The 23,782-nt window shown below is 50.1% G+C and overlaps 2 protein-coding genes and 2 long non-coding RNA genes across 8 annotated transcripts in view; 3 read left to right on the top strand and 1 right to left on the bottom strand.

The window, feature by feature from the left end:
* Positions 1–16,042, top strand: part of LOC146423796 (branched-chain alpha-ketoacid dehydrogenase kinase-like) — a 29,382-nt gene extending 13,340 nt beyond the window's left edge. Inside the window, exons 5-13 of the mRNA XM_085044446.1 lie at positions 380–490; positions 2,551–2,598; positions 4,915–5,034; positions 6,410–6,508; positions 8,395–8,468; positions 10,137–10,265; positions 10,923–11,012; positions 12,581–12,736; positions 15,799–16,042. Of these exons, the coding sequence (XP_084900572.1) occupies positions 380–490; positions 2,551–2,598; positions 4,915–5,034; positions 6,410–6,508; positions 8,395–8,468; positions 10,137–10,265; positions 10,923–11,012; positions 12,581–12,736; positions 15,799–15,943 (972 nt within the window). The 3' untranslated portion in view covers positions 15,944–16,042. The remainder of the gene's footprint in view (positions 1–379; positions 491–2,550; positions 2,599–4,914; positions 5,035–6,409; positions 6,509–8,394; positions 8,469–10,136; positions 10,266–10,922; positions 11,013–12,580; positions 12,737–15,798) is intronic.
* A 57-nt stretch (positions 16,043–16,099) lies between these two features.
* Positions 16,100–16,447, top strand: LOC146423795 (uncharacterized). Of its 2 annotated transcripts, none has more exons than XR_014847312.1 (2): positions 16,100–16,162; positions 16,309–16,410. It is a non-coding gene; the product is annotated as an uncharacterized LOC146423795 (long non-coding RNA). The 2 variants fall into 2 exon arrangements; XR_014847311.1 differs by lacking the exon at positions 16,100–16,162 and adding an exon at positions 16,185–16,244 and having other exon boundaries at positions 16,309–16,447.
* Positions 16,448–16,570: 123 nt separating this feature from the next.
* Positions 16,571–17,371, top strand: LOC146423794 (uncharacterized). 4 transcript variants are annotated; one of them, XR_014847294.1, is made up of 3 exons: positions 16,571–16,910; positions 16,963–17,168; positions 17,252–17,371. It is a non-coding gene; the product is annotated as an uncharacterized LOC146423794 (long non-coding RNA). The 4 variants fall into 4 exon arrangements; XR_014847293.1 differs by having other exon boundaries at positions 16,957–17,168; XR_014847291.1 differs by having other exon boundaries at positions 16,571–17,168.
* On the bottom strand, positions 17,355–23,053 carry LOC146423793 (uncharacterized). Its single transcript, XM_085044486.1, has 6 exons — positions 22,911–23,053; positions 22,737–22,880; positions 21,943–22,056; positions 21,488–21,857; positions 18,305–18,899; positions 17,355–18,247 (listed from the first exon to the last, which is right to left on the bottom strand). The coding sequence occupies exons 4-5, from the start codon at positions 21,747–21,749 to the stop codon at positions 18,457–18,459; spliced, it is 705 nt and encodes a 234-aa protein (XP_084900612.1). The 5' UTR covers positions 21,750–21,857; positions 21,943–22,056; positions 22,737–22,880; positions 22,911–23,053; the 3' UTR covers positions 17,355–18,247; positions 18,305–18,456.
* Between the last annotated feature and the right edge of the window lie 729 nt (positions 23,054–23,782).

The following is a 23,782-nucleotide window of genomic DNA, read 5'->3' as shown; positions in this document are numbered from 1 at the left end:
AAAATCCCGGAAATGACCCAAAATTTGGATTTTTCCCCCAGAAAAGCGCCAGGTATCTGCAGCAGGAGCTGCAGAATATTCGAATAGGAAAAAACAAAAAAAAATTCCCAAAATCCCAAATATTTCAGCAGAAAAAAATCCCAAAAAATCCCAAATATTTCAGCGGAAAAAATCCCCAAAAAATCCAAAATATTTCAGCGGAAAAAATCCCCAAAAAATTTTTAAAAATCTCCAAAATATGAAAAAAAAATCCCAAAAAATCCCAAAAAAATCCCCCCAAAAAATCCAAAAAAATCCCAAAAAAATCCCAAAAAATCCCCAAAACTCTCAGCCATTCCCAAACTCCCAGAATTTACCCAAAATTTGGGATTTTCCCCAGAAAAGCGCCAGGTATCTGCAGCAGGAGCTGCCGGTGAGAATCGCCCATCGGATCCAAGGCTTCCGGAACCTTCCCTTCATCATCGGCTGCAACCCAACCATCCTCCACGTGGTGAGAATTCCCAAAATTCCCAAAATTTTGGGGAAAAATCCTGAAATTTTGGGGGAAAAATGTGAAAATTTGGGGAAAAAAAGTGAAAATTTGGGGAAAAAATGCGAAAATTTGGGGGGAAAATGCGAAAATTTGGGGATTTTGGAGACGTTCTGCATATGGTGAGGCTGAAATTCCCCAAATTCCCGAAATTTTGGGGGGAAATTCTGAAAATTTGGGGGGAAATAGTGAAATTCCCGCGGAAATCGGCGAAAATTTGGGGGGAAAATGTGAAATTTTGGGGGAAAAATGCAAAAATTTGGGGATTTTGGAGACGTTTTGCATGTGGTGAGGCTAAAAATCCCAAAATTGTCAAAATTCCCAAAATTTGGGGGGAAATCCCGAAAATTTGGGGTGAAATCCCTGAAATTTTGGGAGCGAAAATCGCGAAATTCCCACGGAAATTGGGAATTTTGGGGGAAAAATGTGAAAATTTGGGGTTTTTGTGTTTATTATTGGGTGAAATCCAACCATCCTGGACATGGTGAGACCAAAAATTCCCAAAATTCCTGAAATTTTGGGGGAATCCCAAAAATTTGGGAAAACCCTGGAATTTTGGGGGGGAAAATGTGAAAATTTGGGGAAAAAATGTGGAAATTTGGGGAAAAATGTGAAAATTTGGGGGTTTTTATTTTTGCGTTAAATGAAACCATCCTCCACATGGTGAGTTCCCAAAATTCCCAAAATTTTGGGGAAAAATCCCAAAATTTTGGGGGAAAAATGTGAAATTTTGGGAGCGAACATCGCGAAATTCCCAGAAAAATGTGAAAATTTGGGGAAAGAAGTGAAAATTTGGGAATTTTGGTGTATTTTTGGGTGAAATCCAACCATCTTGCACGTGGTGAGTCCCCAGAATTCCCGAAATTTTAGGGCAAAATCCCAAAAATTTGGGAAAAAAAGTGAAATTTTGGGGGGAAAAATGTGAAAATTTGGGGGAAAAATGTGAAATTTTGGGGAAAAAATGCGGAAATTTGGGGATTTTGGAGACGTTTTGCATGTGGTGAGGCTGAAATTCCCGAAAGAAATTCCCAAAATTCCCGAAATTTTGGGAGGAAATCCCAAAAATTTGGGGGAAAAATCCCAAAAATTTGGGAGCGAAAATCGCGAAATTAATGGAGAAAATGTGGAAATTTGGGGGAAAAATGTGAAAATTTGGGGATTTTGGAGACGTTCTGCATGTGGTGAGGCTGAAATTCCCCAAACTCCTGAAATTCCTGAAATTTGGGGGGAAAATCCCAAAAATTTGGGGGGAAATAGTGAAATTCCCGCAGAAATCGGTGAAAATTTGGGGGGAAATGCGAAAATTTGGGGGGAAAATATGAAAATTTGGGGATTTTGGAGACGTTCTGCACGTGGTGAGCTCCATAAACTTCTGGAATTCCCAACATTCCCAAAATTTTTGGGGGAAAATCCTGAAAATTTGGGAGTGAAAATCGCGAAATTCCCACGGAAATCGGAAATTCTGGGGAAAAAAATCTGTGAAAATTTGGGGATTTTGGAGCCCCAGAATTCCAGGGGGAATCCCAAAATTCCCAAAATTCCCAGAATTCCAAAAATTCCCGGCATTCTTGAAATTCCAAAAAAATCCCAGAATTTCTGGAATTCCCAAAACGCCCTGAATTCCCAAAATTCCCGGAATTCCAGAAATCCCCCAAATTCCCAAAATTCACAGAATGCCCAAAATTCCTGAAATTCCTGAAAATCCCCCAAATTCTCGGAATTCTTGAAATTCCCGAAATTCCCAGAAATTTCCGGAATTCCTGAAATTCCCAAAATTCCTGGAAATTCCCAGAATTACCGAAATTCCCGGAAATTCCCAGAATTCTGGAAATCCCCGAAATTCCCCGAAATTCTCAAATAAGTCCCAGAATTCCCCAAATTCCCAACGTTCCTGAAATCCCCGAAATTCCCAGCATTCCCAAAGTTCCTGAAATTCCCCAAATTCCCGAAATTCCCAAATAATTCCCCAAATCCCCAGGTGTGACTCTCTCTCTCTCTCTCTCTCTCTCTCTCTCTCTCAGCACGAGTTGTACATCAGAGCTTTCCAGAAACTCAGCGACTTCCCGCCGGTGAGTTACCTGAGAGTTACCTGAGAGTTACCTGAGAGTTACCTGAGAGTTACCTGAGAGTTACACCTGAGTGTCACCTGTGTGAGTTACACCTGTGTGTGACACACCTGTGTGTTACCTGTGAGTTACCTGAGAGTTACACCTGAGAGTCTCACCTGTGTGTGTCACACCTGAGAGTTACCTGTGAGTTACACCTGTCTGTGTTACACCTGAGAGTTACCTGTGAGTGACACACCTGAGAGTCTCACCTGTGCGTGTTACACCTGAGAGTTGCCTGAGAGTTACCTGTGTGTGAGTCACACCTGTGTGTGTCACCTGTGTGAGTGTCACACCTGAGTGTCACCTCAGCACGAGTTGTACATCAGAGCTTTCCAGAAACTCAGTGACTTCCCGCCGGTGAGTTACCTGAGAGTTACCTGAGAGTTACCTGAGAGTTACCTGTGTGTGTTACCTGAGAGTTACACCTGAGAGTTACCTGAGAGTTACCTGTGTGTGTTACCTGAGAGTTACACCTGTGTGTGTCATACCTGAGAGTTACCTGTGAGTTACCTGTGTGTGTCACCTGTGTGTGTTACACCTGAAAGTTACCTGTGTGTTAACTGTGAGTTACACCTGAGAGTTACCTGAGTTACCTGTCTGTGTCACACCTGTGAGTTACACCTGAGTGTCACACCTGAGAGTTACCTGTGTGTGTTACACCTGAGAGTTACCTGTGAGTTACCTGAGAGTTACCTGTTTGTGTCATCTGAGTGTCACACCTGTGTATGTTACACCTGAGAGTTACCTGAGAGTTACCTGTGAGTTACCTGTATGTGTTACACCTGTGTGAGTTACCTGTGTGAGTTACCTGAGAGTTACACCTGTGTGTGTCACACCTGTGTGTGTTACACCTGAGAGTCACACCTGAGTGTCACCTCAGCACGAGTTGTACATCAGAGCTTTCCAGAAACTCAGCGACTTCCCGCCGGTGAGTTACCTGAGTTACCTGTGTGAGTTACACCTGAGAGTTTCCTGAGAGTTACCTGTGAGTGACACACCTGTGAGAGTTACCTGAGAGTTACCTGAGAGTTACCTGTGAGTGTGTCACACCTGAGTGCCACACCTGTCTGTGTCACACTTGAGAGTTACCTGAGAGTTACCTGTGGGCGACCTGTGTGTCACACCTGTCTGTCACACTTGTGAGTTACCTGAGAGTTACCTGAGAGTTACCTGTGTGAGTTACCTGTGAGTTACCTGTGTGTGTCACACCTGAGAGTCTCACCTCTGTGTGTGTTATACCTGAGAGTTACCTGTGAGTTACCTGTGTGTGTTACACCTGTGTGTGTTACACCTGAGAATCACCTGAGAGTTACCTGCGTGTGTTACATCTGAGAGTTACCTGTGTCACAGCTGAGTTACCTGTCTGTGTCACACCTGAGAGTCTCACCTGAGAGTTACCTGTGTCACCTGAGTGTTACTTGTGTCACCTGTCTCACTTTTCCCACCTGCCACACCTGTCTCACCTGTCCATGTCTCACCTGCAGATCCAGGTGTGCTCAGTCGAGACTCAGTACTATGTGTGTCACTGACACACCTGTCCGTGTCACACCTGTCACACCTGTCCATATCTCACTTGTCTCATCTGTCACACCTATCCATGTCACACCTGTCTGTGTCTCACCTGTACAGATCCAGGTGCGCTCCGATGAGGCTCAGTACTGAGTGTCTCACCTGTCACACCTGTCTGACTCACCTGTGTCACCTGTACAGATGCAGGTGCTCTCAGACAAGGCTCAGTACTATCTCACCTGTCTCACCTGTCTGTCTCACCTGTCCCATACCTGCCTCAGATCCAGGTGCGCTCCGACAAGGCTCAGTACTGTCTGTGTGTCTCACCTGTCTCACCTGTCTGTCTCACCTGTACAGATCCAGGTGCTCTCAGACAAAGCTCAGTACTGTGTTTGTGTCTCACCTGTCCATGTCTCACCTGTACATATACAGGTGTGCTCAGACGAAGCTCAGTACTATCTCACCTGTCCATGTCTCACCTGCAGATCCAGGTGCTCTCAGACCAAGCTCAGTACTATCTCACCTGTCTCACCTGTCCTATACCTGTCTCACCTGCAGATCCAGGTGCTCTCAGACCAAATTCAGTACTATCTCACCTGTCCCATACCTGTCTCACCTGCAGATCCAGGTGCTCTCAGACCAAGCTCAGTACTATCTCACCTGTCTCACCTGTCCCATACCTGTCTCACCTGCAGATCCAGGTGCGCTCGGACGAGGCTCAGTACTATCTCACCTGTCTCACCTGTCCCATACCTGTCTCACCTGCAGATCCAGGTGCGCTCGGATGAGGCGCAGTACTGTGCTCTGCTGCGGCAGCTGCTGGAAGATCACAAGGATGTTGTGACTCTGCTGGCCGAGGGGCTGAGGGAGTGCAGGAGACACATCCAGGTAACTCACCTGGGACAGGTAACTCACCTGAGATACAGGTAAACACACCTGGACACACCTGGGACAGGTAACTCACCTGTGACACACACACTCTGCTGGCCGAGGGGCTGAGGGAGTGCAGGAGACACATCCAGGTAACTCACCTGGGACAGGTAACTCACCTGAGACAGGTAAACACACCTGGATACACCTGAGATACACCTGGGACAGGTAACTCACCTGTGACACATACACTCTGCTGGCTGAGGGGCTGAGGGAGTGCAGGAGACACATCCAGGTAACTCACCTGAGCACACCTGGGACAGGTAAACACACCTGAGATACAGGTAACTCACCTGGATACACCTGGGATACACAGACACACCTGTGATACACACGCTGCTGGCCGAGGGGCTGAGGGAGTGCAGGAGACACATCCAGGTAACTTACCTGGGACAGGTAACTCACCTGAGATACAGGTAAACACACCTGGACACACCTGGGATACACCTGGGATACACAGACACACCTGAGTTACACACTCTGCTGGCCGAGGGGCTGAGGGAGTGCAGGAGACACATCCAGGTAACTCACCTGAGCACACCTGGGACAGGTAAACACACCTGGATACACCTGGGATACACCTGGGACAGGTAATACACCTGAGTTACACACACACTGCTGGCTGAGGGGCTGAGGAAGTGCAGGAGACACATCCAGGTAACTCACCTGGGACAGGTAAACACACCTGGATACACCTGGGGCAAGTAATACACCTGGGACACACCTGAGGTACACCTGGGGCACACCTGAGACAGGTAACATACCTGTAACACACCTGAGACAGGTAACTCACCTGTAACACATCTTGGATAGGTAACTCGCCTGTAACACACCTGGGACAGGTAACACACCTGAGCACACCTGGGACACACCTGAGACAGGTAACACACCTGGGACACACAGGTAACTCACCTGTCCCACAGGACGAGCGCCTCCTGTGGCCATTCCTGGACAGGTAACTCACCTGTAACACACCTGAGACAGGTAACACACCTGGGACACACCTGTAACACACCTGTCCCAGGTAACTCACCTGTCCCACAGGACGAGCGCCTCCTGCAGCCGTTCCTGGACAGGTAACACACCTATAACACACCTGAGACAAGTAACACACCTGACACAGATAACACACCTGAGCACACCTGAGACAGGTAACTCACCTGTAACACACCTGAGACAGGTAATTCACCTGGGACACACCTGGGACAGGTAACACACCTGTAACACACCTGAGACAGGTAACACGCCTAGGACAGGTAACACACTTGGGACACACCTGAGACAGGTAACACACCTGAGCACACCTGGCCCAGGTAACTCACCTGTCCCGCAGGACGAGCGCCTCCTGCGGCCGTTCCTGGACAAGACGCTGACGTCACGCCTGGGCATGAGGATGTTGGCAGCTCATCACCTGGCGCTGCACGAGGACAAGGTGAGCTCACCTGGACAGGTGTGACATCACCTGTAGATCCCCTATAGATCCCTATGGAAACCCTATAGAAACCCTATAGATCCTACAGAAACCCCATAGATCTCTATAGGATGTTAGCAGCTCCTCACCTGGTGCTGCACGAGGACAAGGTGAGCTCACCTGGGCACAGGTGTGACATCACCTGTAGATCTCCTATAGAAATCCTATAGAAACCCCATAGAAACCCTATAGATCCTATAGGAACCCCATAGATCTCTATAGGATGTTGGCAGCTCATCACCTGGCGCTGCACAAGGACAAGGTGAGCTCACCTGGGCAGGTGTGACATCACCTGTAGATCCCCTATAGAAGCCCTATAGATCCCTATAGAAACCCCATAGAAACCCTATAGAAACCCCATAGATCCTATAGAAATCCCTGTAGGATGTTGGCAGCTCATCACCTGGAGCTGCACGAGGACAAGGTGAGCTCACCTGGGCACAGGTGTGACATCACCTGTAGATCCCCTATAGATCCCTATGGAAACCCCATAGAAACCCTATAGAAACCCCATAGAAACCTATGGAAACCCCATAGAAATCCTATAGAAACCCCATAGATCTCTATAGGATGTTAGCAGCTCATCACCTGGCGCTGCACGAGGACAAGGTGAGCTCACCTGGGCAGGTGTGATATCACCTGTAGATCCCCTATAGAAATCCTATAGATCCTATAGAAATCCTATAGAAATCCTATAGAAACCCCATAGATCTCTATAGGATGTTAGCAGCTCCTCACCTGGCGCTGCACGAGGACAAGGTGAGCTCACCTGGGCACAGGTGTGTCCTTAGAGAAAACCCATAGAAACCTATGGAAACCCCATAGAAACCCTATAGAAACCCCATAGAGATCCTATAGAAACCCCATAGGATGTTGGCAGCTCCTCACCTGGTGCTGCACGAGGACAAGGTGAGCTCACCTGGACAGGTGTGACATCACCTGTAGATCCCCTATAGAAACACCATTTCCCCTGATTATCTTTCCCATATTTTCCCCTTTTTCCCCCCATTTTTGCCCCATTTTTTGCCTGTTTTTCTCATGTTTTTTTCCCTGATTTTCCCTGGTTTTTTTCTGGTTTTTTCCCCATTTTTTCCCCATTTTTCCTACATTTTTCCCCATTTTTTCCCCATTTTTTCCCCATTTTTTCCCCATTTTTCCCCATTTTTCCCCCATTTTTCCTGGATTTTTCCCCATTTTTCCCCATTTCTTTCCTTTTTTTCCCCCGAATTTTTTCCCCATTTTTTCCTGTTTTTTCCCCATTTTTCCCCATTTCTTTCCTGTTCTTTCCTGTTTTTCCCCATTTTTCTCCCATTTTTCCCCATTTTCCCTGTTTTTTCCTTTATTCCCCATTTTTTCTCCTATTTTTTCTCTTTTTCCCCATTTTTACCTCCTATTTTTTCCCTTTTCCCTTTTTTCCTTTTTTTCCCTTTTTTCCCCAATTTTCCCTGTTTCTTCCCCATTTTTCCCCTTTTTCCTGTTTTTTCCCTTTTCCCCATTTTTTCTCCTATTTTTCCTTTATTCCCCTTTTTTTTCCTAATTTTTCTGTTTTTCCCCTTTTTCCCCTTTTTCCCTTTTTTCCCTAATTTTTCCTGTTTCTTCTCCATTTTTCCCCATTTTCCCGTTTTTTCCTCGATTTTCCTTTTTTTCTCCTATTTTTTCTTTTTTCCCTTTTTTCCCTTTTTCCCTTTTTCCCAATTTTTCCTGTTTCTTCCCCATTTTTCCCCATTTTCCTTTCATTCTTTCCTTGTTTTTTTGCCCAATTTTTCCCATTTTCCCCAAATTTTCCGATTTTCCCCCATTTTCCCCACTTTTTAACCAATTTTTCCCGTTTTCCCCCCAATTCCCAGCCGGATTTCGTCGGCATCATCTGCACTCGGCTCTCCCCGAAAAAACTCATCGAGAAATGGGTCGACTTCTCCAGGTGAGCCTGAGACACACCTGGGCACACCTGAGAGACACCTGAGACACACCTGGGCACACCTGGGCACACCTGAGAGACACCTGGGGACAGCTGGAGACATTGGGGACACACCTGGGGACACCTGAGACAAACCTGGGGACACCTGGGGACACACCTGGGGACACCTGGGGACATTGGGGACACACCTGGGGACACCTGGGGACATTGGGGACATCAGAGACACACCTGGGGACATTGGGGACACACCTGGGGACACCTGGGGACATTGGGGACACCTGAGACACACCTGGGGACACTTGAGAGACACCTGAACACACCTGTGACACCTGGGGACACTTTGGGGACACACCTGGGGACACCTTGGGTACATTGGGGACACACCTGGGACACACCTGGGGACACCTGGGGACATTGGGGACACACCTGGGGACATCTGAGACACACCTGGGGATACCTGGGGACACCTTGGAGACACCTGAGACACACCTGGGGACACCTGGGATGTACCTGGGAACAACTGAGACACACCTGGGGACACCTGAGATACACCTGGGGACACCTGAGACACACCTGGGGACACCTTGGGGACATCTGGGGACGTTAAGGACACACCTGGACACACCTGGGGACAACGGAGGTGACACAGGTGACAGCAGGATGGCAACAGCGAGGGTGACAGGAGGTGACAGAGGTGAGACCAGGTGACTGCAGGTGACTCAGGTGTCACTCAGGTGTCACTCAGGTGTGTCCCACCTGTCCCAGGTGTGTCTGTGAGAACCAATACGAGAACAGCCAAGGGACAGCAGTGACACTGAGTGACTGTAGGTGACAATAGGTGACTGTGAGGTCACTCAGGTGTGTCACAGGTGTCACTCAGGTGTGTCCCACCTGTCCCAGGCGGCTCTGTGATCACCAGTACGGGAATGCCCCGCGGGTTCGGATCTACAGCTGTGGCACAGCAGTGACACTGAGTGACTGTAGGTGACAATAGGTGTGTCACACCTGTCCCACACCTGTCACACACCTGTCCCAGGTGTGTCTGTGAACACCAATATGGCAATGCTTCTCAGGTTTGGCTCAACGGCCATGGGACAGCAGTGACACTGAGTGACTGTAGGTGACAATAGGTGTGTCACAGGTGTGTCACAGGTGTGTCACACCTGTCCCACACCTGTCGTAGACGATTATGTGAACACCAGTACGGGAACGCCCCCCGGGTTCGGATCAACGGCCATGGCACTGCAGTGACACTGAGTGACTGTAGCTGACTGTAGGTGACTGTAGGTGACAATAGGTGTGTCACACCTGTCACACACCTGTCACACACCTGTCCAGGAGGCTCTGTGAGCACCAATACGGGAACGCCCCGCAGGTTCGGATCAACGGCCATGGGACAGCAGTGACACTGAGTGACATTAGGCTATCAGAAGGTGTCACAGGTGTCACTCAGGTGTGTCACACCTGTCTCACACCTGTCCCACACCTGTCCAGGCGGCTCTGTGAACACCAGTACGGGAACGCCCCGCGGGTTCGGATCAACGGCCACGTCACAGCAGTGACACTGAGTGACACTGAGTGACATTGGGCTATCAGAGGGTCACTCAGGTGTATCTCAGGTGTGTCACAGGTGTCACTCAGGTGTGTCACACCTGTCCCACACCTGTCTAGGAGGCTCTGTGAGCACCAGTACGGGAACGCCCCGCGGGTTCGGATCAACGGCCACGTCGCCGCTCGCTTCCCGTTCATCCCGCTGCCGCTGGACTACGTGTTACCTGAGCTGCTCAAGAACGCCATGAGGTACCTGGGGAGGGTTTTTGGGGAGAATTTGGGGGATTTTGGGGATTTTGGGAATTTTGGGGGTTTTGGGGAGATTTGGGGATTTAGGGAGTTTTGGGAGGATTTTGGGGAGTTTTGGGAGGATTTTGGCAATTTTGGGGGATTTTAGGGAGTTTTGGGGGATTTAGGGAGTTTTTGGGGGATTTTGGGGAGTTTTGGGGATTTTGGGGAGTTTTGGGGATTTTGGGGAGGTTTGAAATTTGGGATCTGGGAAGTGGGGGATTTTTGGGAGATTTGGGGGAATTTTGGGGGATCTGGGGAGGGTTTTAAGAGATTTGGGAAATTTGGGCAATGGGGAATTTTGGGAAGGATTTGGGGGAATTTTGGGATTTTTGGGGAGGATTTTGGGAATTTTGGGGCAATTTTGGGAGGAATTTGGGGGAATTTTTGGGAGATTTGGGGGGAATTTTTGGGGAATTTTGGGATTTTTGGGGGATTTTGGGGGATTTTTGGGGTGAATTTTGGGCGTCAGAAGTGGATCCCAGGATGTCCCTGAGTGTCCCCAAGGTGGTTTTTGGGGTCCCAGGTGTCACTTTGGGGTCCCAGGATGTCCCCAGGGTGGATTTTGGGGTCCCAGGTGTCCCCAGGTGACACTCAGGTGACACTGGTGCCACCCAGGGCCACCATGGAGTCTCACCTGGACACTCCCTACAACGTCCCCGACATCGTGGTGACAATCGCCAACAACGACATCGACCTCGTCATCCGGTGAGTGTCACCTGCGTGGCACCTGGGGACACCTGAGGGTCACCTGAGGGTCACCTGAGGGTCACTGAGTGTCACCTGTGTCACCTGAGGGTCACCTGAGTGTCACCTGAGGGTCACCTGTGTCACCTGAGTGGCACCTGAGGGTCACCTGTGTCACCTGAGGGTCACCTGTGTCACCTGAGTGGCACCTGAGGGTCACCTGTGTCACCTGAGGGTCACCTGAGTGTCATCTGGGGGTCACCTGAGGGTCACTGAGTGTCATTGAGTGTCACCTGTGTCACCTGGGTCACCTGAGGATCACCTGTGTGTCACCTGAGGGTCGCCTGAGGGTCACCTGAGGGTCACCTGGGGGTCACCTGAGGGTCACCAAAAGTGTATTCAAGGTGCTGCCAAGGTGTCCCCAAGGTGTGCCCAGAATGCCACCGAAGTGCCACCAAGGTGTCCCCAAGGTGTCACCAAAGCGTTCTCGATGTCCCCAATGTCCCAAAGACTGTCTGTACTCTCGATGTCCCCAAAATATCCCCAAAATGTCCTCAATGTCCCCAATGATGTCCCCAATGGCCCCAATGTCCCCAACATCCCAAATATCTCCAAATGTCCCCAACATCCCCAATGTCCCTAATGTCCTCAATGTCCCCAAAATATCCCCGATATCCCTAAATGTCCCCAGTGTCTTCAATGTCCCCAATCTCCCCAATGTCCCAAATGTCCCCATTGACCACAATATCCTCAATGTCCCCTGTTCCCCCAAATGTCCCCAATGTCCCCAATGTCCCCAAATCCCCTAAATGTCCCCAATGTCCCCAACATCCCCAATCCCCCCACTGTCCCCAGTGATGTCCCCAACATCCCCAATGTCCCCTGCACTGTCCCCACTGTCCCCAAATGTCCCCAACATCCCCCAAATGTCCCCAATGTCCCCAAATGTCCCCAACATCCCCAATGTCCTAAATGTCCCCAGTGTCCCCAAATGTCCGCAGCATCACCAACATCCCCAATGTCCCCAATCGCCTCAATGTCTCCAACATCCCCAATGTCCCCAAATGTCCCCAATGTCCCCATTGACCATAATATCCCCAATGTCCCCAAATCCCCCATTGACCTCAATGTCCCCAATGACCCCAATGACCCCAATCTCCCCAGTGTCCCCAACATCCCCAATGTCCCCAATGCTGTCCCCACTGTCCCCAGTACCCCCAATGTCCCCAAATGTCCCCAAATGTCCCCAGCATCTCCAATATCCCCAATGTCTGCAACGTCCCCAACATCCCCAAATGTCCTCAATGTCTCCAAATATCCCCGATATCCCTAAATGTTCTAAATGTCCCCAATGTCCCCAATCCCCCCATTGACCTCAATGTCCCCAATGTCCCCAACGTCCCCAACATCCCCAAATGTCCCCAAATGTCCCCAATGTCCCCAAATGTCCCCAATGTTCCCAATCCCCCCAATGTCCCCAATGTCCCCAACATCCCCAATCCCCCCAAATGTCCCCCAAATGTCCCCAAATGTCCCCAAATGTCCCCAACATCCCCAAATGTCCCCAAATGTCCCCGCTCTGTCCCCAGCATCTCAGACCGGGGCGGTGGCATTCCCCACGAGCTGCTGGACAAGGTGACAGAATATCACTTCAGCACGGCCGAGCTCAGCGCCCAGGACCCGCGCCTGGGGGGACCCTTCCGCACCCTCATGGAGGCTGGGGGGCAGGCCGGGCCCATGCACGGGTGAGGAGCCGAAATTTGGGGATTTTGGGGGATTTTTGGGGGATTTTGGGTGAAATTTGGGTGAAATTTGGGGGATTTTTGGTGAAATTTCGGAGATTTTCTGGGATTTTTTGGTGATTTTTGGGGATTTTGGGGACCCTTCCGGACCCTGATGGAGGCTGGGGGACAGGCCGGGCCCATGCATGGGTGAGGAGCCGAAATTTGGGGATTTTTGGGGATTTTGGGCAAAATTTGGGTGAAATTTGGGGGATTTTCAGCAAAATTTGGGTGAAATTCAGCGAAATTTTGCAAATTTTCTGGGATTTTTTGATGATTTTTGGGGATTTTGGGGTCATTTCTGCACCCTGATGGAGGCTGGGGGGCAGGCTGGGCCCATGCACGGGTGAGGAGCCGAAATTTGGGGATTTTTGGGAAAATTTGGGGGATTTTTGGGGGATTTTTGGGGGATTTTTGGGGAAATTTTGGAGATTTTATGGGATTTTTTGGGGATTTTAGAGGGGATTTTGGGGTGGTTTGGGGACCTTTCCGGACCCTGATGGAGGCTGGCGGGCAGGCTGGGCCCATGCACGGGTGAGGAGCCGAAATTTGGGGATTTTGGGAGATTTTCAGCAAAATTTGGGTGAAATTTGGGGGATTTTTGGTGAAATTTTGGAGATTTTCTGGGATTTTTTGATGATTTTTGGTGATTTTCGGGGCAATTTTGGGGATTTTGGGGTCATTTCTGGACCCTGATGGACACTGACAGCCAGGCTGGAGCCATGTATGGGTGAGGAGCCAAAATTTGGGGGATTTTGGGAAAATTTGGGGATTTTTGGGTGAAATTTGGGGGATTTTCAGCAAAATTTGGGTGAAATTCAGCGAAATTTCACAGATTTTCTGGGATTTTTGGATGATTTTTGGGGATTTTGGGGACTTTTCCGGACCCTGATGGAGGCTGGGGGACAGGCTGGGCCCATGCATGGGTGAGGGACTGGATTTGGGGGAATTTGGGGGATTTTGGGCAAAATTTGGGTGAAATTTGGGGGATTTTTGGTGAAATTTCGGAGATTTTCTGGGATTTTTTGGTGATTTTTGGGGATTTTGGGGACCCTTCCGGACCCTGATGGAGGCTGGGGGACAGGCCGGGCCCATGCATGGGTGAGGAGCCGAAATTTGGGGATTTTTGGGGATTTTGGGCAAAATTTGGGTGAAATTTGGGGGATTTTCAGCAAAATTTGGGTGAAATTCAGCGAAATTTTGCAAATTTTCTGGGATTTTTTGATGATTTTTGGGGATTTTGGGGTCATTTCTGCACCCTGATGGAGGCTGGGGGGCAGGCTGGGCCCATGCACGGGTGAGGAGCCGAAATTTGGGGATTTTTGGGAAAATTTGGGGGATTTTTGGGGGATTTTTGGGGGATTTTTGGGGAAATTTTGGAGATTTTATGGGATTTTTTGGGGATTTTAGAGGGGATTTTGGGGTGGTTTGGGGACCTTTCCGGACCCTGATGGAGGCTGGCGGGCAGGCTGGGCCCATGCACGGGTGAGGAGCCGAAATTTGGGGATTTTGGGAGATTTTCAGCAAAATTTGGGTGAAATTTGGGGGATTTTTGGTGAAATTTTGGAGATTTTCTGGGATTTTTTGATGATTTTTGGTGATTTTCGGGGCAATTTTGGGGATTTTGGGGTCATTTCTGGACCCTGATGGACACTGACAGCCAGGCTGGAGCCATGTATGGGTGAGGAGCCAAAATTTGGGGGATTTTGGGAAAATTTGGGGATTTTTGGGTGAAATTTGGGGGATTTTCAGCAAAATTTGGGTGAAATTCAGCGAAATTTCACAGATTTTCTGGGATTTTTGGATGATTTTTGGGGATTTTGGGGACTTTTCCGGACCCTGATGGAGGCTGGGGGACAGGCTGGGCCCATGCATGGGTGAGGGACTGGATTTGGGGGAATTTGGGGGATTTTGGGCAAAATTTGGGTGAAATTTGGGGGATTTTTGGTGAAATTTCGCAGATTTTCTGGGATTTTTTGATGATTTTTGGGGATTTTCGGGGCAATTTTGGGGATTTTGGGGTCATTTCCGCACCCTCATGGAGGCTGGGGGACAGGCCGGGCCCATGCATGGGTGAGGGACAGGATTTGGGGATTTGGGGAAAATTTGGGGGATTTTTGGGGATTTTTTTGGGGAAATTTTGGAGATTTTATGGGATTTTTTGGGGATTTTAGAGGGGATTTTGGAGTGGTTTGGGGACCTTTCCAGACCCTGATGGAGGCTGGGGGACAGGCTGGGCCCATGCATGGGTGAGGAGCCGAAATTTGGGAAATTTGGGGGATTTTTGGGTCATTTTGGGTGAAATTTGGGTGAAATTTGGGTGAAATTTGGCGAAATTTTGCAGATTTTCTGGGATTTTTTGATGATTTTTGGTGATTTTCGGGGCAATTTTGGGGGATTTTGGGGTCATTTCTGCACCCTGATGGACGCTGACAGCCAGGCTGGAGCCATGTATGGGTGAGAAGCCGAAATTTGGGGGATTTTGGGAAAATTTGGGGGATTTTTTGGGGAATTTTTTGGGAATTTTTTGGGGAACCTTCAGGAACATTCCGGCACCCCCTCTGTCCCGGCAGGTTCGGCTTTGGGGTGAGTTTTGGGCTATTTGGAGTAGATTTTGGGGCATTTTATGGGGATTTGGAGGCAATTTTTGGTGGAATTTTGGGCTATTTCACTCTCTCCAAATCGAATTTTTTGGGGAATTTTTGGGGAATTTTTCGGGAATTTTTTGGGAATTTTTTTGGGGATTTTTTGGGGAATTTTTTGGGATTTTTTGGGGAATTTTTGGGGAATTTTTTGTGATTTTTTTGGGGAATTTTTTGAGAATTTTTGGGGAATTTTTGTGATTTTTTGGGGAATTTTTTGGGAATTTTTTGTGATTTTTTTTGTTTTTTGGGGAATTTTTTAGGGGATTTTTGGGAATTTTTTTGGAATTTTTTCGGGAATTTTTTGGGAATTTTTTCGGGAATTTTTCGGGAATCTTTTCGGGAACCTTCAGGAACATTCCGGCACCCTCTCTGTCCCGGCAGGTTCGGCTTCGGGCTGCCGACGTCGCGCGCCTACGCCGAGTACCTGGGCGGCTCGCTGGTGCTGCAGTCGCTGCAGGGCGTCGGCACCGACGTCTACCTGCGCCTGCGGCACATCGACGGCAAGGCCGAGAGCTTCCGCATCTAGCCGGGCACCTGGGGGGTGGAGGACCTCCTGGAGGTGGGTTTGGTCTTGAGAACCTTCAAAAGTTGGACTCTGAGGTCATTAAAACCATGAAAAATTGGGGTTTGGTTCATAAAAAACCATGGAGAACCTTCAAAAGTTGGACTTTGAGGTCATTAAAACCTTGAAAAATTGGGGTTTGGTTCATAAAAAACGTGGAGAACCTTCAAAAGTTGGGGTTTGGTTCATGAAAACCATGGAGAACCTTGAAAAATTGGGATTTGAGGTTATTAAAACCATGGAGAACCTTCTGGAGGTGGGTTTGGTCATGAGAACCTTCAAAAGTTGGACTTTGAGGTCATTAAAACCATGAAAAGTTGGGGTTTGAGGTCATCAGAACCATGGAGAACCTTATAGAGTTGGACTTTGAGGTCATTAAAACCTTGAAAAATTGGGGTTTGGGTCATCAAAACCATGGAGAAACTTCAAAAGTTGGACTTTGAGGTCATCAGAACCATGGAGAATCTTCTGGAGGTGGGGTTTGGGTCATGAGAACCATGGACTTTTGACCATCACGGGGTCAAGGTCAAGGCCAAACCCCCAGCTGGACATTGGTCATCGTGGTGGTCAAGAGGAACCAAAACTGGATATTGATCATCGTGGAGGTCAAGGAGAAAACCCAAAATCGGCCATTGGTCATTGTGGAGGTCAAGGTCGAGAACCTCCAAAGTGGACATTTGACCATCATGGAGGTCAAGGTCACCCTAAGTGGACATTTGACCATCATGGAGGTCAAGGTCACCCTAAGTGGACATTTGACCATCATGGAGGTCAAGGTCAACCCCAAAACTGGACATTGACCATCGTGGAGGTCAAGAAGAACCACAAGTGGACATTTGACCATCATGGAGATCAAGGTCAACCCCAAACTGGACTTTGGTCATCGTGGAGGTCAAGAAGAACCCAAAGTGGACATCTGACCATCATGGAGGTCAAGGAGAACCACAAGTGGACTTTTCACCATCATGGAGGTCAAGGTCAAGGTCAAGAACACCCAAAGTGGACATTTGACCATCATGGAGGTCCAGGAGAACCAAAACTGGACATTTGACCCTCATGGAGGTCAAGAAGAACCACAAGTGGACATTTGACCCTCATGGAGGTCAAGGTCACCCTAAGTGGACATTTGACCATCATTGGGGTCAAGGAGAAAACCCAAAGTGGACATTTGACCATCATGGAGGTCAAGGTCAACCCCCCAAAACTGGACATTGACCATCATGAGGGTCAAGAAGAACCCAAAGTGGACATCTGACCATCATGGAGGTCAAGGAGAACCAAAACTGGACATTTGACCATCATGGAGGTCAAGGTCACCCCGCCCCTCCCCCACCCACCCCCCGTGTGGCTAATTAGCATTTCCTCGTTAGCCCAATTAAAGCGCGGCCGTGACGGGGGAGGGGCTTTATTGGGGGAGGGGGAGGGGCGGGGTGGGTGATCCGAGAGTCCCAAAATTGGGGTTTTTCCACCCAAAATTCCTCATCTTCATCATCGTCGGTGACGTCATCATCACCACGGAGACCCGAAAGTCCATTTTTGGGTTTTTTTGACCCAAAATTCATCATCATCTTCATCATCATCATTGACATCATCATCTTGGCCCCAAAAGTCCATTTTTGGGGGTTTTTGACCCAAAATTCGCCATCTTCGTCATCATCATCACCATGCAGACCCAAAAGTCCATTTTTTGGGGTTTTTTGACCCAAAATTCATCATCTTCATCATCATCATCATCATCATCATCTTGGCCCCAAAAGTCCATTTTTTGGGGTTTTTGACCCAAAATTCGCCATCTTCTTCATCATCATCACCATGGAGACCCAAAAGTCCATTTCTGGGGTTTTTCGACCCAAAATTTATCATCTTCATCCTCCAAAAGTTCATTTCAGACTTTATTTGACCCAAAATTCTTCATCATCTTCATCATCATCATCATCTTCATCATCATCATCATCTTGGCCCTAAAAGTCCATTTTTGGGTTTTTTTGAGCCAAAATTCATCATCTTCATCATCATCATCATCATAGTGACCCCAAAAGACCATTTTGGGGTTTTTTGACCCAAAATTCATTGTGATCTTCATCATCATCATTGACATCATCATCATCATCACCACCTTAGTCATGGTGACCCTAAAAGTCCATTTTTGGGGTTTTTCGACACAAAATTCATCATCGTCTTCATCATCTTCCTCAGGGTCTTCATCTTCATCAGGACCTTCATCTTCCTCACCTCCGTCATCTTCATCTTCCTCACTTTCTCCATCATCTTCCTCCTCATCTTCCTCCTCCTCACCTTCCTCCTCCTCACCTTCCTCCTCCTCACCTTCCTCCTCCTCAGTTCTTCCATCATCTTCATCTTCCTCTTCCTCACCTTCTCCATCACCTTCCTCCTCCTCATCTTCTTCATCCTCAGGATCTCCATCATCTTCATCTTCCTCTTCCTCACCTTCCTCTCCTCCTCCTCCTCAGCCCCTCCTAATCTTCATCCCCTCCTTCCTCCCCTCCTCCATCTCCCTCCTCCTCCTCAGGGCCTTCATCACCTCCATCCTCCTCATCACCTCCATCCTCTTCCTCCTCAGGGCCTTCATCACCTTCCTCATCCTCAGGGCCTTCATCACCTTCTCCAGGACCTTCATCTCCTCCACCTTCCTCTTCCTCACGACCTTCATCCCCAATTTCAGGTTCTCCTTCCTCTTCCTCATGACCTTCATCTTCATTTTTGGGTTCTCCCTCCTCTTCCTCACGACCTTCATCCCCAGTTTCGGGTTTTTCCTCCTCCTCCTCGTGGCCTTCGGCCTCACCGTGGGGTTCTCCCTCCTCCTCCTCCTCCTCCCGGCGTGTCCGGCGCGGCTCCGGCCGGCAGCACGGACAGTCCGAGCGGTGGGACGGCTCCGCGTCGCGCCGGGGGTTGTAGAAATCTGGGGGGAAAAACGGGGAAAACGGGAAAATTAACGGGAAAAACAGGAAATTAACGGGAACAATTGGGAAATTGGGAAAAATGGAAAATGGGGAAAATGGGAAAATTAACAGGAAAAACGAGGAAATTGGGGAAAATGGAAAATGGGGAAATTAACGGGAAAAAATGGGGAAATTGGGAAAATTAACGGGGAAATTGGAAATGGGAAATTGGGAAAATTAACGGGAAAATTAACGGGAAAAACGGGGAAATTGGGGAAAATAACAGGAAAATTGGAAATGGGGAAATAAATGGGGAAATCGGGGAAATTAATGGGGAAAATGGGGAAATTGGGAAAATTAACGGGAAAAACGGGGAAATTGGGGAAAATGGAAAATGGGGAAATTAACGGGAAAAAATGGGGAAATTGGGAAAATTAACGGGGAAATTAACTGGAAAATTAATGGGAAAATTAACAGGAAAATTAATGGGAAAAACGGGGAAATTGGGGAAAATAACGGGAAAATTGGAAATGGGGAAATTGGGAAAAACAGGGGAATTGGGAAAATTAACGGAAAAATTGGGGAAAACGGGGAAATTGGGAAAATTAATGGGAAAAACGGGAAAATTAATGGGAAAAAATGGGGAAAACAGGAAAAATGGAAAATGGGAAAATGGGAAAATTAATGGGAAATTGGGAAAATTAACTGGAAAATTGGGGAAAATGGTAAATGGGAAATTAGGGAAAATGGGGAAATTGGGAAAATTAATGGGAAAAACGGGAAAAACGGGGAAATTAACGGGGAAATTGGGAAAAATGGGAAAAACAGGGAAATTGGAAAAATTAATGGGAAAAATGGGGAAATTGGGAAAATTAATGGGAAAATGGGGAAAAACAGGAAAAACGGGGAAAACGGGAAAATTGGGAAATTGGGGAAATTAATGGGAAAAACAGGAAAATTGGGGAAAGAAATGGGAAAAGTGAGGAAATTGGGAAATCAGGGAAAAATGGGAAAATCGGGAAAAAATGGGAAAAGTGGGAACTGGACACTGGGATGGACACTGGGAGTGGGAACTGGGAATGGAACTGGACACTGGGAATGACCCCTGGAGGGGACACTGGACACTGGGATGGACACTGGGATGGACTGGGATGGACACTGGAATGACCACCAGACCCCCAAACCCCCTGGCCACCCATCAGTCACCCCAACTGGTCACCCCAGTGGTCACTCACTGGTCACTCACCAAAGTCCTCAGTGGTCACTCTGGTTGCTCTGGGCACTCAGTGGTCACTCATTGGTCACTCACTGGTCACTGGTCACCAAACTCCCCAGTGGTCACTCTGGTCACTTATTGGTCACTCTTTGGTCACTCTGGTCACTCAGTGGTCACTCAGTGGTCACTCTGGTCACTCAGCAGTCACTCATTGGTCACTTAGCAGTCAGTGGTCACTCAGTGGTCATTCTTTTAACTTCCCAGTGGTCACTCTGGTCACTAATTGGTCACTCATTGGTCACTCAGTGGTCACTCAGCAGTCACTCAATGGTCGCTCATTGAACTCCCCAGTCGTCACGCTGGTCACTCACTGGTCACTCATGGTCACTCAGCAGTCACTCAGCGGTCACCCAGTCACTCAGTGGTCACTCTGGTCAGTCAGTCACTCACTGGTCACTCACTGGTCACTCATGGTCACTCACTGGTCACTCATGGTCACTCACTGAACTCCCCCGGCCCCTCAGGCGGCTCCAGCTGCTCCAGCAGTGTCCGGCACACTGTGTCCCCTCTGGTCACTCACTGGTCACTCACTGGTCACTCACTGGTTACTCACTGGTCACACTGGTCACTCAATGGTCACTGGTCACTCAGTGGTCACTCACCGAACTCCCCCGGCCCCTGGGGCGGCTCCAGCCTGTCCAGCAGCTCCAGCAGTGTCCGGCACACGGTGTCCCCTCTGGTCACTCACCGGTCACTCAATGGTCACTCACTGGTCACTCACTGGTCACTCACTGGTCACACTGGTCACTCATTGGTCACTCAGTGGTCACTCACCGAACTCCCCCGGCCCCTGGGGCGGCTCCAGCCTGTCCAGCAGCTCCAGCAGTGTCCGGCACACGGTGTCCCCTCTGGTCACTCACCGGTCACTCAATGGTCACTCACTGGTCACTCACTGGTCACTCACTGGTCACACTGGTCACTCATTGGTCACTCAGTGGTCACTCACCGAACTCCCCCGGCCCCTGGGGCGGCTCCAGCCTGTCCAGCAGCTCCAGCAGTGTCCGGCACACGGTGTCCCCTCTGGTCACACACTGGTCACTCACTGGTCACTCAGTGGTCACTCAGCAGTCACTCAGTGGTCATGCGGTCACTCAGTGGTCACTCACCGGTCACTCAATGGTCACTGGTCACTCATGGTCACTCACCGAACTCCCCTGGCCCCTGGGGCGGCTCCAGCCTGTCCAGCAGCTCCAGCAGTGTCCGGCACACTCTGTCCCCTCTGGTCACTCAGGTCACCCATTGGTCACTCAGTGGTCACTCAGTGGTCACACACTGGTCACACACTGGTCACACTGGTCACTCAATGGTCACTGGTCACTCATGGTCACTCACCGAACTCCCCCGGCCCCTGGGGCGGCTCCAGCCTGTCCAGCAGCTCCAGCAGTGTCCGGCACACGGTGTCCCCTCTGGCCGCAGCCCAGGCCAGCAGGCGCCGTGTCCAGCCGGAGCTCCGCGGTGTCCCCAGCGCCGCCACCTCCGCCTCGGACATGGCCGCGGTCACTCGCAGCGCCGCCAGCAGCTCCTCCGGGGGCACTCGGGCCAGGCGGCGCTCCAGGCTGCGGCCGGCCGCTCGGACTTGGGCCAGGGAGCTCATCGGGACTGGGAGGGACTGGGAGGGACACTGGGAATGGGAGATGGACACTGGGAGGGACTGGGATGGACAGTGGGATGGACAGGGAGGGACTGGGAGTGAGGGTGGACACTGGGATGGACACTGGAAATGGGAGATGGACACTGGGATGGACTGGGAATGGAGACTAAGAATGGGGATGGACACTGGGAGGAACTGGGATGGACACTGGATGGACACTGCAACGGACACTGGTAATGGCAATGGACACTGGGGAGGACTGGGAGGGACTGGGAGTGAGGATGGACACTGGGATGGACACTGGGAGGGACTGGGAGGGAGGGTGGACACTGGGAATAGGAGATGGACACTGGGAAGGACTGGGAGTGAGGGTGGAAACTGGGATGGACACTGGGAGGGACACTGGGAATGGGGATGGACACTGGGATGGACACTGGAGTAGACACTGGGATGGACTGGAAATAGGGATGGACACAGAATGGATACTGGGATGGACACTGGGAGGGACTGGGAGTGAGGGTGGACACTGGGATGGACACTGGGAATGGGAGATGGACACTGGGATGGACTAGCGTGGACACTGGATGGACACTGGGATGGACACTGGATGGACTGGGAATGGACACGGGGAATGGGGATGGACACTGGGAGGGACTGGGATGGACACTGGATGGACTGGGAATGGACACGGGGAATGGGGATGGACACTGGGAGGGACTGGGATGGACACTAGAGTGGACACTGTGATGAGCACTGGTGATGGCAATGGACACTGGGAGGGACTGGGAGGGACTGCGAGTGAGAGTGGACACTGGGATGGATAGTGGGATGGACAGGGAGGGACTGGGAGGGACTGGGAGGGGGATGGACACTGGGAGGGACTGGGATGGACACTGGGAATGGAGATGGACACTGGGATGGACACTGGGATGGACACTGGGAGGGACTGGGATGTACACTGGGAATGGGGATGGACACTGGGATGGACACTGGATGGACACTGGGATGGACTGGAAATAGGGATGGACACGGAATGGATACTGGGATGGACACTGGGAGGGACTGGGAGTGAGGGTGGACACTGGGATGGACACTGGGAGGGACTGGGAGTGAGGGTGGACACTGGGATGGACACTGGGAGGGACTGGGAGTGAGGGTGGACACTGGGATGGACACTGGGATGGACACTGGGAGGGACTGGGATGGACACTGGGGTGGACACTGGGATGGATACTGGGAATGGGGATGGACACAGAATGGATACTGGGAGGGACTGGGAGTGGGGATGGACACTGGAGTGGACAGTGGGATGGACTAGGGTGGACACTGGGGTGGACTGGGAATGGGGATGGACACTGGGGTGGCCACTGGACTGACCCCAGAGCACCCACTGCCCACCCAGGGTGACCCTAAAGTGACCCCAGAGTGACCCAGAGTGACCCAGAGTGACCACAGGGCTGTGGGACAGACCCTATAGGGGAGCAAACCCTATAGACCCCCAGGGCTGCCCCTCCCCCTCCCTCCTGTCCCCTATAGAACATCCCTGTCCCCTATAGAACCCCTCCCCCACCCTCTACAGGGTCCTGTCCCCTATGGAACACTCCTGTCCCCTATAGAACATCCCAGTGTCCTATAGAGAACCCTCCTGTCCCCTATAGATCTCCGCTGTCCCCTATAGAACCCCACCCTTTATAGGGTCCTGTCCCCTGTAGATCTTCCCCGTCCCCTATAGAACTTGCCTGTCCCCTATAGACCCTCTCCTGTCCCCGATAGAGCCCCACCCTCTACAGGGCCCAGTCCCCTATAGATCTCCCCTATAGATCTCCCCAGTCCCCTATAGAACTCTCCCATAAAACTCCCCTCTTCCCCTATAGATTTCCCCTACTGCCCCCTATAGAACACTCCTGTCCCCATAGATCTCCCCTCTTCCCCTATAGAACTCCCCTATAGATCTCCCCTGTTCCCCTATGGATCTCCCCTGTAGATCTCTCCCTTCCCCTATAGATCTCCCCTGTTCCCCTATAGAACTCCCCCAT

Source organism: Lichenostomus cassidix, unplaced genomic scaffold (assembly GCF_008360975.1).
Source record: "Lichenostomus cassidix isolate B80296 unplaced genomic scaffold, HeHo_3.0 HiC_scaffold_36, whole genome shotgun sequence".
Lineage (NCBI taxonomy): Eukaryota > Metazoa > Chordata > Aves > Passeriformes > Meliphagidae > Lichenostomus > Lichenostomus cassidix.
Note: the sequence above shows the minus strand (reverse complement) of the source record. Positions and strands in the feature narration are given on the sequence as shown.

Coding starts and splice junctions, on each gene's coding strand:
- LOC146423793 (XM_085044486.1), bottom strand. CDS start 21,749: ATGAGCTCCCTGGCCCAAGTCCGAGCGGCCGGCCGCAGCCTGGAGCGC. Junction 18,900..21,487: donor CCAGGGGCCGGGGGAGTTCG/GTGAGTGACCAT, acceptor TTTTCCCCCCAG/ATTTCTACAACCCCCGGCGC.